This window comes from Labrus mixtus, chromosome 12, assembly GCF_963584025.1.
Source record: "Labrus mixtus chromosome 12, fLabMix1.1, whole genome shotgun sequence".
NCBI classification, from domain to species: Eukaryota; Metazoa; Chordata; class Actinopteri; order Labriformes; family Labridae; genus Labrus; species Labrus mixtus.
Window position 1 is genome coordinate 21,239,199 of NC_083623.1, and position 14,606 is coordinate 21,253,804.

A 14,606-nucleotide genomic window follows, 5' to 3' on the forward strand; every position below is an offset into this window, starting at 1 on the left:
ATGCAGGTAAGTCATTACAGCTTAAGAGTGCATTCTTAAAACACCATCCCACAAAGTAGATATAAAATAAATTGCTGAATAATCACTGCATCCCCTGTCATGTAGTTCAATATGTGTGTAATGATGCTCCTCATGCACTGCAGGCGTTTTAGCCCTAGTGATTGGCATGTCTTCTGCTGGGGGCCTGTGCTACTGCAGCAGCCCTGAATTGAAATAGGGAAGTGAGTGATCAGTGCTAGTGTGGCGGAGGGATACACAGGCAATCCCCATTCTGGCCACGGCCAATATACACACTCCTAACCCGCCAGTGGAACTCCATCTAAGGAACGACCACACTCCTAGTCTGCCTCCACAGACCAACAAGCACACAACCCATCCGACATGGTACGTATTGTCATTCATTCTGAGTAGTGGGGAAACGTGTTTTAATTGTAGTTAAGCCTGGTTACTAAAGGTGTAAACCCGGAGTAGCATAATGCGTTTCCGTTCCTGTAGGCTATTTGCTATTCACTCATTGATTCCTCTTATGAGCTATTCGTGTGCGCAGAGGAGACGGAAAACGCCCGTAAAGCTCGTTTCATATGTTGAAGATAGTGCACGGCTTAATTTGAAGCCGTGAAATAGTCTATAATTTTCGCCTTCGCGGATTTTTGAGTGAAATTGTGTTTATATTCAAAATGGGGCCGTATTTCCTCATAACTGCGCAATTCATACAGCATTATTGGCTATACGACTATATCAAGTCGACTAGGTTGTTCACGGCTGCTTAGTGCAGATCAAATTAACTTTTGGACTTAATGTTGAGGTGTCGGAATAACTACCAAGCTATTCTTGTTCATTACAGCATATTTCTGCAGTCATAAATGCGTTAGGGTAGATTTTACAATCCGCCTTTGCAGCGCAGGCGTGTTGGGAAGTCTGCCTCCCCTTATATTAGTTATTACAGGAGAGGCATACGCTGTCCTTTCTCTTTCTGAATTAACGTGTTTCAAGATATGTCAATGAAATGGTCATGCATTATTCCCTGGCTGTGAACGTGGTGAACTCGAGAGTGACGCTCCTCGTTATGAGGAGAAGAAGCTGGTTGCGTTTGACTTCCCCTTTCTCTACGTTGCACCATCTTGATGGAGAATGACACTTTTGTATCTCGTCAGTGTTCCGCAACGGAAACGGACCATTTTCTGTAATTGCGAGGTTATATCTGCATTGTGTGCCTTGGTCGGTACAAATAAAAATGGCATTGGACGCAGTTCCACCTTTACCGAGGGCCTGAGGGTTTATCTTAGGCTGTGTTATCTATCTGTGTTATGTCGCCTGATTTGGTTGCCTCTTTGCAAATTTTTTGATGTTATGCAAACATGGCACCCTACGAGTTGTCCAAGAAGCAATGCCCGAGCACTGGGCTCCAAAGAACACCAACAGCTGGGAAGTTAAAGTTGAATTTCCAAGCCAACATAATGCCAGCGTTGCAAAATATGATTTAAAGGACTAGCATGCTACCCTGCAGATAGTATTTTTGACAGGAATTCACAGTGTTGCACGAGGCCTCCATGACTTGCAATATTTATTGACATGCACACTACCACACCATTTTCACCAGATGTTGGGGACACGTTCCAACCTGTACTTACAAATGCAACCGACTCCACTAGCTGTGCCACATTATAGAGAGAAGTTACCAAGTGGAAATGATCTGGGTGTGGAAAAGCAGCCTTCAAGCTGATCCATTGATTATCAAGCTTGATAGATCACTAATGGCCTGATTGACTCAAGACGCTGTATACCTTTTATTCCCCCCTTCTGTGATCAAATGTCCCATATATGGTGTTGATCTGCAATGCAGTTTCACGTTGCAACGCAGCGCCGTAATTGGAGTGTAAAGCGGAATTGTTTTGGAGTTAGCCTGCGTATCAGCGTCTCTGAAAAGTTGAATCCACAGGCGTAAGCCCCTTGTCTTCATCAGTACGCCCGCTGAAGTGGAAACAGTCTCCCCCATTGAGGTTGAAGTATCAAATAAGTAGTCAGACCATGCTAGGGCCCTATCCTGTTCCTGTTACGCTCTTGTTTGCTGATGCATGTTTAGTAACTCGATGGACATCTGATCCGCTACGATGAATAATTTATATGCTTGGCGGCAACGCCATGTCCCATGTTCCTAGTGTCTAGGAGCGATAAAGTGCTCTCTGTGGTGCGGAGGAGTACCCAGCCACCTACCACCACCAGGCCATATGGTGGACCAGCCTTGTCTGCGGGGTGTAGGGAGGCTGGTGTTGTTTACACCCACCCTTCTCTGCCTCCTCCCCTCCAGACACAACTCGGCCCCGAGGCCTCACTGTCTTTTGTCCGGCCTGAAAGAAGAGAGGCGTTGAGTGCTTTGTGGTGCTCAGTGCTCCTATAGAAAGGGAGTGTGTGTTTCACACTGACTCTTTGTGTTTGTGCTTGGGTTAGGGTGAATGGAAATGTGTGTGTGTGTGTGTGTCACACCCATCTGTCAGAGAGACAGCTGGTTGTGCACCTTACATTGGTTGAATATGAAGAGAAGCTACTTCAGGTATTGTGAAAGTACTTTACAGTCACTGATCAGCAAGTTTTAATCTGTGAACTATGTTCATAAAGGAGATTGTGGTTGACAAGCTTTTACAGCATTTTATATCCCGTATCAAATAAAATGTGAACAGGAAACAATGCAGCTTGTTTGTCCTAGAGTGATACAGAAAGAGCATCTACATTGGTCCAGTGAATTGCCTCCTGTCCCCCACAGTCCTGTTTGGAGAGCATTGCTGGGGCCGGCTGCCGAGGCAACACTGGGAGTGGTTGACCCACACATGCCAACTACACCACCCCCAAACACTGACACACTCCTATTCCTCTACAAGCTGTTATTGAGACAGGAAGCCTGGCAGTGAATATCTCTGTCCATAAGACACTGTGGATGGTGAATCACAGGGAGTTTCCTCTTAACAGTATGTGGCATATAGAGAGTATACGAAGAGAGGGGAAGCGTCTTGAGGAGGAGGAGTTGTTGCTGTTGGCTGAAATCCAAGTGCCAGGGAATGAAGAAGGAGGAAAAAGGAGAAAAAGAAGGGATGGGCTGCTAGTGGGCCTCATGGTGCAGCAGCACCATGAGGCCCCAACAGCTTGGGCCTAAGCCAGGAGAGGATTCATAGCACTGAGTCACTAAACCCCACACCCAGTCCACTTAGGGAGACAGCAGGGAAAGAAGTGATACAGCACCAGCTATGCTACAATACAAATCAAGTAAAGGAGGGAGGAGATGCCCATCAACATGGAAATTAACAAAAGAAAAAGCATTACAGAGGAGGATGGCACCAGAAAACAGACAAGACTGAGAAAAATGCTCAAGCTGGGTGGCATGTTAGCGCTGGCAGAGCTTTTTCATCGCTTGACATTTCTCATAGATAGAAACAGAGACAAGAAAACCTCTCCATATCTTGCAGGGAGGGATAAAGAAGAAAAGCATGCGCTGTTGTGTGCGGTACAGGTTATTGAATCATGTCAGCTCAACGTAAGAGCACTGCTGAAGTTGTCCATTCTCCCTTCACTGGCTTAATCAATCCATCCTGATGCTGCTGCTGCTGCTCAAGCCATGGAGAGAGGCCTTTTGTTTTCGAAAAGATAAAGGTCATCTTACAATGTGTCATGAGGTGATCAGCTAAATCTTATCAAGTCTAACAAAATCAAGTCATTATGCATCAAATTCAATTTACTGGCTTGGGAAAATACCCACACTTCAATCACGAACTTAACAAGGCTCAGATTTTCTTGGCAGTTTTCAAATTCAGACTGCTTAGACAAACACGTAAACACACCAACAGGATGCAGGAATTTGCTTTGAGGCAGACCTGGCTTCTCTGACTAATTCACAGGAAACATGGCGATGGAAAGTATTGGTGTCGAGAAGGAATGCTTTTAAGAGGGACTCTGTTTGCAAGAGTACACGTGTATGTATGTGAGTGTGTAAGCGTATGTGCACATCTGTTAGTCTTTGTGTGTTCACAATGATGTCAGTGTGGTCAGCTAACAATAATGATAAAAAACTTTATATCTAAAGCGGGAATGGGAGGGCTTCTGTGGGAGTTAGTCACACCACAAGCTCTGTATTCACACTTTTGCTGCTGAGGGTGTTTGTTCATCAGTGGCTGCTTCACAAAGAGGCCTGATCCAGCCATGTAAAAGGCCTGGCAGTGGATGCCCGCTCACCATTTACAGCGCAAGTGAGTCACTATCAGCCATTAGAGCTGAGCCTGTGCTAGCAGAGGGAACAGGCTGGGAGGGGAACAAACCACGCCAACCCAGCAGGCCATTTTTCCTGTTGGTAGGAGCATGGAAAAAACTCCCGTACTGCTATGTCCTGAATCAACCCCGCCTAAACATTTTCTCCTGGTCTGGAGGCAGCACTTCATCCATTTTATTACACTATCTAGTTGCCCAGCAATCCCCCTTGTGTGGACCGCCATGGTGTAGCCTACTTTTTGAACAGGGTGAGAGCTAGTCCCATGGAGATGCTCATCAGCCAGATTTACTTTTGTGCTGTGCCTTTCTATAGCTTTTTCTTTGGTGGCTTTCTAGCAGTCTATCAAACAAATAACACCTTTAAAAAACATTCTGATAACACTCTGCTTAGACTTCAATTTGCAATTAACAAATACAGAGATTTGAATGGTACACTCCTCCTTAGAGAAGAAAATGCATTTGAGAAAATAAATGTTACAGAAAGTTTGTTACCTGCCGGCTCGTAGTTAATGGGGCTAATAGTTTATTTGGGGTTTTTTAAGGAGTAAACGTTCAAATTTTGAGAGAAGATTGTTGCTGAGGTCTCTGGGATTTGTCAGGTCTGGACACTGCAGCCAGTGTTAAACTGTGTGGTGGTTGGTGTATGTGTGGGGACGATGAGGAATGCATTGACGAAACAGTTTGCTATGTAAAATTAGGGCCTTGTTGAGTAACTTCATTGTTTGTGACTCTCTCCCTCCTTCTCTTTTTTCCAACCACAGGCTGACCAACTAACAGAGGAGCAGATTGCAGGTATGAACAGAAACAGTTCTTTTTCATTTTCAAACCATCATAGTCAAGGCCTTTCTTCATGTATTTTCTGTATATCGGGGAATCAAATCTGTACTAGTTCTCTTAATAAAACACCTTTGTTGCACAAGTACAAGAAGATCTGTTTTACTTGCTTGGCTTGTTCCAGTGTCACTTTTGAAAAGTATGAAACTAAACTGAACATTCAAGTATTTGGCACTCGTCCTCTCATGGTAGATCATTAGCTTTCTAAAAACAAAAAGAAAGTTTTTGCAGTGTGTCATGACTTAGGATGTAGAGCCAACAGACAGTTTGCAGGCCAGCTTAGGGGTAGTTTCATTCACAGAGGCATCTTGATATCATTATTAATAAATGATGTGGCCTATGTACAAAAGTAGAGGCTACACAGTTTCTTCCCAGCCAATTTCCTTAGTGGCTAATTAGCTTGTGCTAAGGCTGCCAGGCTAATGCTCACTGTTATCTGCACCTCCCTGGATGGGTTTATATGGGCGGTAGTTTAGACGCATTGCTGCATGAAGAAAAAAAGGGTGCAGACATTAATATTCTTAGAATAAAAGGCCTGAGCCGGTGTCTCTTTTTTCATCAAAATGTTGAGATACCTGTGTAGAGTCAGAGCTCAACACATTTGCAACTTCACAGACACCCATGCTCATGTTTGCAACAGCCAGGCAAGATGGAACTGTGTGAGCACCAAGGCCTCTGTAGTCAAAAGGGATAGATAACAAATCTCAACCTAACTGCAGAGTCCCAATACAACAAATGTATGTATCTTTAAAGCAACAGTAATCTAACCTCAAAGTCCTCCCTCTTCCCCTGCAGAGTTTAAGGAGGCTTTCTCCTTATTCGACAAGGATGGTGACGGTACCATCACCACCAAAGAGCTCGGCACTGTCATGAGGTCGCTGGGTCAGAACCCTACAGAGGCTGAACTGCAGGACATGATCAACGAGGTGGACGCTGACGGTCAGTACACAAACTTGATTTCCCTATGACACTAACAGTTGTTTGCTACTCTCTGCTGATATGTCGGAACATAAATGAGGACTCTGTTTAATAGGTCATATGCCAAATAAGGAAACAGAGCGAGAAATATCCCCTTCCCCTATCCATCGAAAAGTGAAATAGGTTTCAGTTCAGAAATACCTTTATTCTACAAGCAGCTCTAACAACAGAAGAATTCATAGTATAGACCTCATTTAATGTGTTATATCTTGAAATTGGACTGCATATACATATATTTAGTGAATCATTTTCTATCCACGAAAGCAAAAAAAGGTCCCATATGTTGCCTTAATTTATAAAATAATTTAAAAAGTTGATAAGAAGCTGTTTAAAATGAAATGTTCTCACATATTACCACATCTACTCTAAGCTAGAAAGAAGGGTTTTTATATTTAGGTTAATAAGGTGGCACCATTTCTTTTCTATCAGCAATTACACTAATCCTTTCTTGCACACACACACACACACACACACACACATTTTTAATCAACGTAATGACTTGCAAGTTGACACTTTTAACTGCAAAAACACTTTTGGTTAATAGATCTATAATTGTCACTGTTTTGTTGCATGCCTTCAGTGATAAACCTCTGTAACAAATGCCTTAGAGATTAGATTGAGCAACCATTACTGCCCCATCTCGAAGCACATCATCGGGGTTGTTGCCCACCTCCCTTCCTTTTTTACCAACTGTCAACCAACTGTCCGAGCCAACTGTTCAGCTGGCTTTATTTTCAGATGACGTGTCCCTCTGTGTCAGCACTTTAGTCACTGCGCGTTCAGCTCCATCATAGTTGACAATGTGAGCGTGCAGGAGGTGCTTTCACTCCTCGTGAGCGGAGCAGGCCAAGTGTCAAAAGACTGTCTGTTCAAGCGCCTCGTGCTGGGTGTCACAATTCAGGCAGAGGTTCAGAGAGTCTTTATCCTTCTCTGCAGCGTCTCCCAAAGGTCCCACAAGAGAGATGCAGAGAATGAGGGACAGAAAAAAAAGAGAGCGAGGAGACAGAGAAGTTGGCTAGTAGCTCCCCAGCTGGCCGTCCTTGGGCGGTGTAGCTGAGGATGTTAGCTGTCAGTGGGGCTTTTACCCCAATGCTGCTCTGTCAGCTTATAGGATTTTTTAAATGGGACGGCATTGATCAGGAGAAATCAATTGCACCCCACTCCCTTTATTGAAACGTCCTCTCACTATCCTCAGCGCCCTCCCCCTATGTTACACCCAAGAGCAACCACACACACACACTTGCAAACACACCACCACTAACATCCCCTTGTTCTGCCTCTGCCTCCCTTGGCTGATGCAATCTAGGTCAGACAGCAATGAAGCTAGTAATGGAAAATAAAAGTGGTTACATAAGGCCTCTCTGCGCTTTGCACATCCAGTACCCACATCGGCAGCGATGGGATGTCAGCTGGCCCATTGAAAATCAGCTTTATTTACCAAACAAGGAGGCTGTGGCAAAGAATCACGATGAATGGAGGAGAGGATGGATGGCTTCAACTGTACTGAAAGCTGTTAAAAGAAAAAGTCTTCTGGCTATAGGATTGTAAAAAGCGAACTGCAGTTTATGAACAGTTCAGATTACAGTATGAAATGGAAATGCTGCAGTTTATCCTACAACCACACAGATGGGACACAAGCAAAACCACACCTGCTTGAAAAGCAGTTTCAATATTCAAGGCATAAAAAAGTCCCTGCTAGGCTACAATACGTAAAAGAAGTTATATCATGCTTGACACAAGATAAACCTTTTTAATTATGGATGAAAGAACAGTATGACAAACATATTAGCTTTGGTCCCTGCACACCTCTCATCATCATTACACAACAGCACCCTGCCTTCTTATCTCAGGGAGAGAAGTTGGCTTTATGATGCAGGAAAAAGTGATGACCACACACAGAAGTGCGCTGAGATGCCTCAGCCTTCTATAGTTTGCGTCAGCACCTCTTATGTGTAATCGCACCATCTCCCACTCGGTTCACTCCTTATATTCTCTCCTCTTCACATCTCCCTCATCTCCATCTCCCTCTCTGCCGCCCACTCCCTCCCTCCCTCCCTCCCTCTCTACTTTCTCTCTCTCCCTCCCACCATTTTCTCTCTGTACCCGCCTGCCTTCCTCCCTGTCTTCATCCCTCCTTGCTTCCATCCCTCCCCCCGCTGCAGCAGCTGGCTCGAGGTGCAGTTGAGCAGAGATAACTCAAGGGCTGCCTTGCTTATGTAGTCAATGCCACCCCCAGATGATGGTTTTCCAGTTGCAGTTATGCCCTTCTCCAAGTCTGGAGAGTAACCCCCCCCCCCCACCCACCCACACACACACACACACACACACACACACACACACACACACACACACACACACACACATAGCCTCCATTCAACCCCCAGTGGCAGCATGTGTTCCCTCTGTGCTGCCGGCTGTCTCTGTGCGTTAGATAACAGGTCCTTAGATTGTTACCCCTGGCCATGAGATCACCATCTGCCCCATCACATTATTGCATCCCTTTTTCGTTCCACAAACACACACATCCATTCTGCCTCTCTCCGTTCTCTTATTCTCTCTATCTGGCTCTCTGAAGCGTGCTCTGTCATTGGTTAATCTGCGTACAATCTCCCCCGCCCCAACTGTCCCACCCCAGGGCTAATCCTCCTGGGTACTTTACCCTCAGTGTCCCTGACCTTCCCTTCAATCCCCTGACATTTTTTTGTTGTTGTTGTCGGTTTTCAATTATAATACCCCGACTATCTCTGAAAATCTCCAGGTCCTCATAAAAGCCTTTCACAACCATTAGATCCACTACCAACGCTCTCGTCCTCCCTCCTGTGGTCGCAGTCGGCGAGCTGCTGAGCTCCTCATAGATCCTTCCCCTGTCAGGAGGGTCTGATCCTCTGCTAATCCTGTCTTGACAACAGCAACATGATATTGATCCTGTTGCACGCATACATGCTCCTCCAGCACGGCAGCTGCCATTAGCCCCCCCATTAAAGCCAAACCTATAATTCCTGTATGACCAACACATAAAAGCACAAACTAGTAAGAATGCCAAAGGAGACAAAAAAAGGTTTTCAGGGTTGATGAATGTGGATAGAAGGGAATTAAACATCTGGATTGAAGCTCCCCGTCCTTTCTTCTACTTTTCCCTTACCCCCCCCCCACCGGGGTTTCTGACAGGGACACAGCATTTGATTTAACCAGGCTCTTAGAAGGCCATGCTATACAGTATACTATATGTCTACATTATGGATGAATAGCCACGTGTTGCTGCGCTGTGTTTAAAATACGCAACATCTTCCCAGGGCTTCCCTGAGGAAGAAAGGAAAACACACACACCATATAAATTCCCCCTCCTCCTATCAGCCTGCAGTAGCTGTGTTAGCACAGGAAGGAGTGTATAGGTGTATACTAAAATGAATAGAGTGTTCTTTTGTTCTGTGATTTCTGGTGCACCGTCACTGCCAGGAATGCATCAAAAGAATAGAGACGTTCAGCCTGTACAATAATGCAAACTGTCATAGTCAGGGAACAAAAGAGGACTGGAGGACTTCAATTTTCAGTTGGGTGCATTTCATCAGCTAAATGCTGGCTTATATTTTCTCTGCTTATCTGAGTTTGCTTTTAAGTAATTGCAATTTTGGCTGATTGAATGTACCTCATTGATCACCCATTCCAGGTAATGGAACCATCGACTTCCCAGAGTTCCTGACCATGATGGCCAGAAAAATGAAAGACACAGACAGCGAGGAGGAGATCCGCGAGGCTTTCCGGGTATTTGATAAGGTAAATAAGGTCATGGCTCTATAGGCGGAAAGAGACAAAATGTTTCCATGGTTGGCGAGACTAAGATGTAGCTTTATTTGAATGCTTATTTCATGTGGACTAAGGTGTCAAGTCATCTGGTAATCTTTTATAAATTAGCATGTCTACTTAGTCAAAGTCAATCACTTCCAGACTTCCACCTTGCCTAACACCTTTCTTAACAAGTCAGCTCATTAAACGATCAGGTGGGAATTTTGTTCACCTGTGGGATTCCTTCATGTTTCACACATTTGTCCCACGCCGTGTGTTTCCAGGACGGAAATGGCTACATCAGCGCTGCAGAGCTCCGTCACGTCATGACGAACCTGGGAGAGAAGCTAACAGACGAGGAGGTGGACGAGATGATCAGAGAAGCAGACATTGACGGAGATGGACAGGTCAACTATGAAGGTAACATAAATAAGAGGCTAACAAAGGAAGCCCACATTTAAAAATAGCTTGAGTTTCTAGGCCATGCTATAGGCTTTTATTAAACAGGGGGACCAGAGAACTTGATTTTCCAAGCTGTGTATTTCTCTGAGGACGGCTGGAAGACAAGCCAGCCACACATAATATTAGTTATTAGATCGGGGCTAGGGATGCTGTAACAGGGATAGGAGAGAGCCATCCTTCTGAATCATCATCAGCGTGCGAGGAGACTTTTCATTCTTTCTCGCTGCCTCCCCTCTTCCTTTTTTCTCCCAACCCCCCTCCCCACTGTTGGTCCCTTGGCACATTACACAAGAGACTGCGCTCATTTTCTAGAAGGCTGTTGATATATTATGAACAGTCCATAAGTCTTGGTTGAAAAGTGTCCTAGTTCTACACTCCCGTTGTTTCTCAGAATATGTACTCAACAGACAAAGGTCTTCTCTTATTTATTTATTTGTATTATGTATGAGCACACATATCTGCAGCCACAAATGTAAGCACAAAGCCAGTGCTTTTTAATCAAATGAGTTTAATGAGATGAACATGGAAGCCGTTTGGAAAGGGGACACTAATTAGGATGTGTGTTCTAAACCTTCTCAACTTGATTAAAAAATTAATAAAGCATTTAACAATTTAGGAGGTGAGTGCTCTCACTGGCAACCGGCTGAGCCAAATCCTTAAACCTGATGTCCTCACTGTCCTTTGTCCTCTCTCTCTCTCTCTCTCTCTCTCTCTTTCTGCAGAGTTTGTACAGATGATGACTGCAAAGTGAAGCCCGCCCCGTCCTGTCCCCTCTTAGAAGAAAAAAAAAAGGAAAAAAAAATCAAAATGTTTTACTTACCTCTTGGAAAAAAAATGTTCATTTATTCATACTGTTTCTGTATAGAAAATAATTGAATGTTGAAATAAAATATCCTTCTGTCCACACAGGAAAAATATAAAAATATACAAAAAATATCTGCATGAAATGATGGTTAGTGATCCTGTCCCCTCCCCCCGGAGATCAGTTTAGCATCAGTACTTAACAAGTAAAAATAATAACAACAAACCCTGTAACTACAACCTTCAGACTAAGCTAAAGCATTTGGCGAACTCCTTCCAGTTCCATTTGCTAGTGGTAAATGTCTGGGCTGGCCATCTCTTCTTTCTCTCTGTTTTCTGTTCTTCATGCATGCAGCTTGAGACCGGAGCACTAACCCCTGCCCCCCATCCCTCCTCCGGGCTACCAGAGCGTGCTGATTCCACTATAAGCTGTCCTCTTGTTGGTTTGGTACAGTTTTTTTGTATTTGGAGAGGAACCCTGTACTGTTAAGATGCGAGACTATACCAGGTTCTAACTCAAGCGTTTAAGTGGAATGGGACTTAATTGTATGCTAGATAAAACGAGAAAAAACAATGTACAAAAAATACATTTTCAAATGTTTGGCATGTTCTTTTGTTTTTGTTATGTTATTTGGACAGCCATCTTAGTAGTTGTGCGTCTTTCCCTCTTAAGGAGGGGGGACATAAAGAGTCTTATGGTGAGCTTTCTATTTTTATTTTCTTTTTATTTTCTTTTTTTTGCTAAGATGGAGTGTCTGTCCTCTTTTCTCGCAAGAGAGAATCACTGGCCTTCACTTTTCTTTTTCTTCTTCTGTTTCTCGACTCAGACTAGAGCATAGTGAGGGGTGTACTGTGTTCGCAGCGCATGCTGTTAGGAGTGTCAGTGCACCGTACTTCGCAACTGTTCATCTGAGTTCAGTTTACATTCATTCCAAGTTGTACATGCTAGTCTTTATTTTTTTTTTTCAAATAAAAGACCATGAACTTTATCAAGTCTTATGTCATTTTTATTATGCTCGATAGTGAACAAAACCCTGTATAAAGACAGCATATCAAGTGGGTATGTTGTTGGCCTCGAGAAATGTGTCAATAATAAATACTTTTAAGCATTGTTCTCTCCATGTGGAGTGTCATTGGGTGGTGTTGAGCAGAGGCAGGACAGAGGTGCATTACTCTGCTCCATTTAATGGCAGTGAGGCTGTGGAGAGAGTGAGTAGCTCACAGGGGAGGGAGAGGCAGCAGAGAGTGTTTGCTCTCGCGCTCAGCCTTGGATATACATACACATCTATGACGCCTCTCTACTCTCTCAAGACCCAGCCGGTTGCTAGGCAACAGGAACATGCTGTAACTGGGATGATGGGGGTTTTTGAAAGGCAAGTGGGAGTTTGAATAAACCCTCCTGCTTCTGCCGAATGACTCCATGTTGGCTTGTCCTAGTAAGGCAAACCAGGCCACAACACTACTGCCGTGTGCACTTTTGAAACAGCACACACACAGGCACACAGGAGTGAAGGACAGAAAGGTCTCAGCCGGGCCTCTGACTCGATACTACCTGAATGTCTAAAAAGTCAAGTGCTGAACTGTTTTACTATATTTGAACTGTATTTTGACCATGTTTGGAAAAGAGCAAAGACGGCTGAGACAGCCCTACACCCACCAACAGCATGTAGTGAGCTCTTCACTGAATCATAGCCCTCTACATAGGCTTTCACACACAAGATGGGGTGGGGTTCTGCTTTCAAGGGAAAATGCTCAACATTTCCACTTTGCTCATACACTCATTTACAATTTAGTTGTAAATTGTGGAATGAACATGGCCTGCAGTAATCAGATAAACTGAAGTTTAGTGAAGTAAGGATGAGAAACCCTGCCCAAATGCTGCCAGGAACTGGAAATCATACAATCCCTCTAATTACAGCCATGGTGTTTTATTCTGAAGAAAACCAGGCATGCTGCACTCAGTCTTGTCCTCTCCCCTCCCTGCAGCACTAGCTGAGCCAATAGTAACTGAATTGAAGTTGACTGACAGCTTGGACTGAAGCTCTGCTGTTCTAGGGCAACTCAGACAGTCAGATGCTCAAACCTTAACATTTACATTTGAGGGAATATAGCCAAGCTCTTTCCTTAGAACTTGAATTGTTCAACATTTGAAATGAAGCCAATCAAATCGTTATATATAAAAATTATATATAAAATGTATTTGTATACTCTTTAATCCAAGTCTTGTTATTAAAAATATCTTATACAGGTTGTTCTGTTTTATGGTTCGTTTTCACTCGTTTAAATCCTTTCTTAAGAAATAGTTCATCAGCCTGTTATTATGTTCTTTATGCTACTTTCCCATTAACACTATTTCATATTGTTATTTATGTTTGTATTTATTTTGGCTGGCCCCATACATCTCGTGTCAGGGCCACCCCTCCAGCACAAGCAGCCTCAGCTACGTAGCTACTGAGCCTTGTAGTTAGCTGGCTACGAGGATCAATGAACAAATAAGAGACACTGCATAATTAATATTAACAAAGCTGTTTTTCTAAGGAGCGGTTTTAAGAATTAAAACACAGTCTGAATTTTCCAGCTAGCTGTATACGTTGGCTCTCCAGTCTGAATCCAAGAATAAGCAGGTAACCTAAGCTAGCAAGTTAGCTAACTAATAAGATAGCCTGGTGAAAATGAGCAAGAACTGAATTCAGCTTAATGTCTTTATTTTTTTAAGCAGTGGCTGGTTGGTTTATTTGGAATAACTTTGCTTTGCTCACAGGTTTGCTTTAGTCATACTGTTACTAAGTCAGTTGTTAAGCCCTGTGTTTGACAGAGAGAAGACGGGCATGGCATGCAAATATATTACTAGTAGAATACAATAAAATTTAAATATGTTGAGTGTAACTTTTCATGAAAGATTGCAAGTTTTTCTATAAAGTCTCAGTCATTTACATAGAATAGAGTTCTTATATCTTTGGATTAGAGATCAATTTGGCTTGAATTTAAGCATTATAAATGTTCTAGAAAATACTTTTCTTCTCCACTTGAGCAGCCTGAGCCAGTCAATGTCAGAGATGTTAGCACAAGCTACATCTGCTACAGATTGAAAATGTAGCTTTTCAAATATTTGTTGCACTCATCAACCCTTAACTACAGCATAACCTTATGTACATTATGCACACTCTGACAGGTATACAGTTAAAAATACACGTGAACTTTTCAAGCAGAAAACACACACATACACTCTTTCAGAACAGGTGGGCCACTTTGACGGTATGGGTAGTTCTACCATTCTGCACGCCAGAGAACGATGAGGTAAAACTAAACACATCCTGTCAACCAATCCCAAGACAGAAAGAGAGTGGCGTCATTAATGCGGCTGCAGGATCCCTGTAAAAGGCCTGCCTTCCTCTCGGGGGAGGAAGGGACACTTGAGCACCCTGGGGGTTAAATTAAGAACATCAATATTTCACGTGTAAATGAAGCAGCACACTGCAGAGGCAGTAATGCGA

The 14,606-nt window shown here is 43.6% G+C and overlaps 1 protein-coding gene across 1 annotated transcript; it reads left to right on the forward strand.

Moving 5' to 3' along the window:
• The first annotated feature begins 236 nt into the window (after positions 1-236).
• calm1b (calmodulin 1b) lies at positions 237-12,101 on the forward strand. The gene is made up of 6 exons (XM_061052540.1): positions 237-384; positions 5,016-5,046; positions 5,884-6,027; positions 9,734-9,840; positions 10,134-10,269; positions 11,034-12,101. Exons 1-6 carry the CDS (start codon positions 382-384, stop codon positions 11,060-11,062), a joined length of 450 nt encoding a protein of 149 aa, XP_060908523.1. The 5' UTR covers positions 237-381; the 3' UTR covers positions 11,063-12,101.
• Positions 12,102-14,606: the final 2,505 nt, after the last annotated feature.